This window comes from Aptenodytes forsteri, unplaced genomic scaffold, assembly GCF_000699145.1.
Source record: "Aptenodytes forsteri isolate BGI_AS27 unplaced genomic scaffold, ASM69914v1 Scaffold309, whole genome shotgun sequence".
Classification (NCBI taxonomy): domain Eukaryota; kingdom Metazoa; phylum Chordata; class Aves; order Sphenisciformes; family Spheniscidae; genus Aptenodytes; species Aptenodytes forsteri.
Window position 1 is genome coordinate 2,753,376 of NW_008795857.1, and position 4,988 is coordinate 2,758,363.

Genomic DNA, 4,988 nt, shown 5'->3' on the forward strand with positions numbered 1-4,988 from the left:
GGTGGGGGGGGGGGGGGGGGGGGGGCATGGAGAGCAAAGGCTGTTTTTTAACATTGAGAAATAAAATTGATGCCGCAAATGCCAAGGAGGAGGAAGAAGTTTTGGACTTCACATCCATTGTTTGTGGAGCAGGCTGAGAGACCTAATGTTGGGGTTTTTTCCCTACATTACTGAATCAAACATCTAGTATTCTCTGAGAAGTTTTTGTAACTAGAATATATTAAGAATTAGCTTGGTTCTGTTACAGTGAGTAGCTTAATAGAGCAAGTATAATTAACGTGTGTGGTTATCACTTCAAGATAACATGTTAAGCTGTGCTATCCCGATCTACTGTTGAAGACAACTTTTGGGGATGCTGTTTTAATGAGTAATATTTTTTCCAACAGTAAAATTTAAAACATTCGTGCCCTGCATTTCTGTTTTATGAAGTGATGCAAATGTGTACTGTAAACCACATCGGGGCGGGGGGGAACCAAACAAAAACCAGTAACGTAAAACTTCAGTGTGGAGGCAGGAATGATGGGAGATGAACAGGGCAGAGGAATGCAGGATGTTTTCTTCAACACAAAGCCACTTCAAGAAAATATGTCAAAACATCCTGGAGCACAAAAATGTTTTTCTGAATTTAGAGGATGAACACTTACAGGGGCATATGCAGAAAACTTATTTCAATCAACAAAAGATAGAATTTCAAAGTGACTTTAAACTACAGCTTTGTTGAGAGTAAGATTGACAGTGTAGCATACAAAGATCTAATGCTGATTTAAAAACTAATCTGGATGTTTTTAGAATTAGCTGTATAAATTTGAACTAATTCTCACGCAAAAGGAAAAAAAGGAAAAATACTTTTCAAAGTAGTCATATTTGACATTAAGAACTAGTCATGTAGTCTTAACTCTATCTTGTATTTTTTTTTTCTAATAGGTAAAATGAAAGGACTTGCATTTGTTCAGGATCCTGATGGCTACTGGATTGAAATTTTGAATCCTAACCACATGGTGACTCTCACTTAGTTCTAATGAAGTACACTATATAGGAGATGCACACTTTCAGTCCCCTGGAGAAAATCTGTAACAGTGTTTGTGAAATTCTCGCTTAATGGAGAGGAATCAGTCGTGTTCAGAGTCTCCTCTAAAATTATCCCCTGGGACCTCAATGTACTTGAATTCCTTTTTGTTGTCCTGTGATGCCACTGCAATTTGCTTCCAATTAGGAATACTCAACCGTATTTTGGAAGAGCGCTTACACAGGTTCTCCTCTTGAACACTGATTATGTTAATATTTCAGTAAACTCTCTAAAGATATGTGACTAGAAATTCACTGCATCTCACACTGTTTAGATTTAAGCTAACAACAACAAAAAAATCCTGTGTTACTACCAATGATTTTCAACAAGGACGAAAAAACCCTCAAAACTCAGAATATTTTTTTTTTTTTCTGAAGTCAAAAGATCCAGAAGGCTTCATGCCCTATCTTGTATACTAGAAAATGCAATGTCAGCCTAACTCTGACTTGAGTAGTAGCATGTTTATGAAAGTCCTAATCTTACTTATATTATGCCAAGCAAAACTCTTTAAGGAGCAGCCTTAAACAGCCTTGCCTGGAACAAGAAACTTTGTGGAGGCAATAAATCAGTCCAGCAGAAAGAATTCAGTCTTTCAGCTTCTGGCTGCTGATTGACAGCCAAGAGAAGAGGTCTCATAGTTGCTAACTCACAGTGATCCTTCATGTCTCCTCCAACACTAGAGAGCGCTTGCTCATAATTTTTGTTTCAATGAAAGTCTGCAGCTATATTTAACTTCAATGCTCTGTACGTTCCGCATTAGGAATTTAATGAAAAAGAGTATCTGAAACAACCGTTTCCTACTAGTAGACATTTTGATCTGCCCTCTCAAAACGAGTGACGGTTACTGCAATGATACCTGTAAGTAGCAGGAAAATACATAACATTTACATATGTTACACAAATTACTTGATTTTACGTGGTTCCACCTGTTATGAACAGTGCAAAACATGTCAAGTTTTGAAATCCCATTGTTCCTTCCAACAAGGAAAAAACCCTCTGCCCTCTCTTATTGTGGTTCAAGCAGCACTTAACTCTTACTAAGTCTTCAGTTATGTGACTCGAATAGTGTCATGGCATCGCAGTTCACTTCCAAATAAAGCATTGGTGCAAACTACAAAATGGTTTTAAAGCAGTATGAGCTGTTGCTTTGCTAATTGTTGAATCCTAAGATGCCCGAAAGGCTATTTGTTTTGGTTCGTGGATTCTTTTTTGAGAAGAAATCTGGTGCTAAAAGATAGAATATGAATTGGGAGTACAGTAGTGAAGAAGAGAACTGTGTGACCCGATTAGTAGGATGTTTTAGTAACTTAATGTGCAGAGTTAATACTACTGTCAATAACTCACTGGCTTATAAGTTAAAACATAAATGTAGGAAGTATTGCATTTGATTTCTACTATGCTAATGTAGATGTTAATGACTTAAATGCTAAGTGTTACTGTCCTATCTCTTTATCTGAAAAATCCTTAATTCTGTCTGCCTCATCTTAACAAGATAGCTTATATAAATTCAGTAATTTTACAGAGTTCCACATGAAAAATCATTCATAAAACTTAATCTGAGATATTTTTTTGTTTACCCTTGGAAATGAGTAAGATTGATTCTATGCTTCATCTGAGCCTTAGATGTTGGAAAAAGGAATATGAAAACTTGCTCTGCTTAATACCCCCTACAGATGTGCAAGCAATTGTAACTTCATTGGAAGGTAGACATAGTAACTCAAAAGATAATCTTTTTTTCAGTTTTCTATTTGTTACATGAAGCAACCCCGATATTTTAAATTGTCATTTGTATGGTATTTTCTGGCTGGTCTCTACAGTATCTACAGATACTGTGCTTTAGGTGGTGCCTTATCAGTGTCAGTCATATACAGTAGATACTTTCCCTTCTTGAATATTTGCCAAGTCGCCTTTTTGAACAACACTGTTGGTTCATGGTTGCATTCTCTATTTCTGCCCTCCTGTACTTCCAGAACTAATACCTACCCTGTCCCCTGTCGTCTTCCTTGTGCAGTTGATTATTCTCCTGTATGTTAGGTCATTTTGATAGGGACAATACAGTTACTACTGTTTGGAGTGAGATCTCCTGAGTAAGTGAGCTGTCACCACATGATTTCAGAGTCGTCTTCCTCCCAAATGTGGGGCTTTTGACATTGCACCCCCTGTTCCAAGCAGGCTAATTCAGCTTAATAAAGTGGCAAGGATTTTCTTGATGCTGGGTTAGTTTTATGCCAAGCTTATTAAGCAGAAATGAGGAGCCAGTTCAGGACTCCTTAGAATGAGTAAATAAAGCTGTTCTTTTTAGCAGAAAGTTAGGTTGGCTCAGCTGACTCATGAAACCTCGCCCTACTTTAAAAAAGGTACGCAATATTGCAGAATACCTTACAGCAGCAACTAAGAGAACTCTTAATTTGAAGACTATTGTAGTGTAACTTTAGTACATTATCTTCTGAATAGTGCCAAGAAGGATGAGAACTACAGCAATGAGGAAAGCACTCAGCTGATTGCAGCTTACGCAGGTTTTGATGGCTAAACTGTGTTTTTCATATACATCCCTTCTGCTGCTGGTGTTCTGAAATAGGAACTTAAAATGAAGTAAAACTCAACTGAAGCACAAGTGCTAACTGCAGTTCCTTACCATTCAGAATCTCACACTAGATTGTGTGAGGAGAAAAATAATTTAGACTAGTAGTAGTGTAAGTGAAGTTGTCTAAAACTGTTTTATTTCAGTCAACACAGATATATCATCTAAAGCTTTATGACCAAGGCGTTGGCAAGGAAAATCTCAAAATTTTACAAGCATGGAACTTGATGGTTCATATTTTATCAACATACAGTGTTTCATTCAGACTTGTTTCACGACACTTCAAAGTACAGGTGTGACTGGAAAACCTGTTGACCCAATTATATGGAATCCAGTAATTAAAACCGGGATAGTTCGTAAATCAGACAAGTAAGTCAAAAGGTGTGCATAGGTAGTTCAGTGGATAACTACGTGAGGAGGAGCAGGCTGTGTTGAAGGTTCTCTGCTTAGTACTCAAAAGTTACTCTAAGCATGTTTGCTAATCTTGGAATGACCTTTTTTTTATGTGCTTGACAAAGCATAAACAATGTGATAGATGATGAGGTAATAAAGAGGAAACTAGTAAAAAACCACTGGCATCTACAAACTCGTTACAGCAATATCATGAAGTGGGCAAGGTGTGGTTTCTTTACAAAAAAAGTTACTGCTGCTTGCCATACCGAGAACTAATTGAAACCAATATTCTCGGTTATGAAGTCCAAGAATAAGCTACTAAAGACAATCATTTAATGATTCCTTTAACCTGCAAAAGTTGTTAAAGATTTTAGATGTAAAAACTTTTGAAATTATTTAATGTTCTGATTACAGACAACGTTGTTTTTACTTCTTCCAAGGTAACACTTCTGCTAAATAAAGCATGGAAGTAAATAGCACGTAGCGCTCTGCCACTTGGAGGGCCTAAGTTCAGCTTAACGCAGCAGAGTAGAAATTAATGTAGTGGTCACGTAGAGGCAAGTCCACGTTCTCCTTACAGAGGGGGAAGAGGTCCTCATGACTCGGGAAAGCAGAATACAGGCGGATTGGCGAGAGACTGGCAAGCGCACTGTTCCACTTCAGCAAAGGAAACGTGTATTTCGAATGTAGCCGAGTACCAGCAGATGAGAACGACGGGGAAGGTTATTGCTATTTTATAATGGCTGGGCGCTTAAACGTCCCCGTTGTCAGAACAAGTGCCCGGCTTCTGACAAACGCTGGCACCTGCTGACAGGCTGGCTGTCGCTCGCAGGCAGGATGCAGCCATGAAGGCTTCATGCAGCCCTACCTGGGACACTGCTATTTTAACGCTCGCGTAGAGACGCTCCACCGGGGCGGCAGCGGACGCATGGCTCTCCCTACTCACCG

General features: G+C 38.6%; 1 protein-coding gene across 1 annotated transcript in view; it reads left to right on the forward strand.

Moving 5' to 3' along the window:
- The window catches only part of GLO1 (glyoxalase I), a gene marked incomplete at its 5' end in the record, with an annotated part of 9,018 nt that extends 4,900 nt beyond the window's left edge, over positions 1–4,118 (forward strand). The window contains one exon of the mRNA XM_009283807.2: positions 925–4,118. Coding sequence (XP_009282082.1) covers positions 925–1,013 — 89 coding nt within the window. The remainder of the gene's footprint in view (positions 1–924) is intronic.
- Between the last annotated feature and the right edge of the window lie 870 nt (positions 4,119–4,988).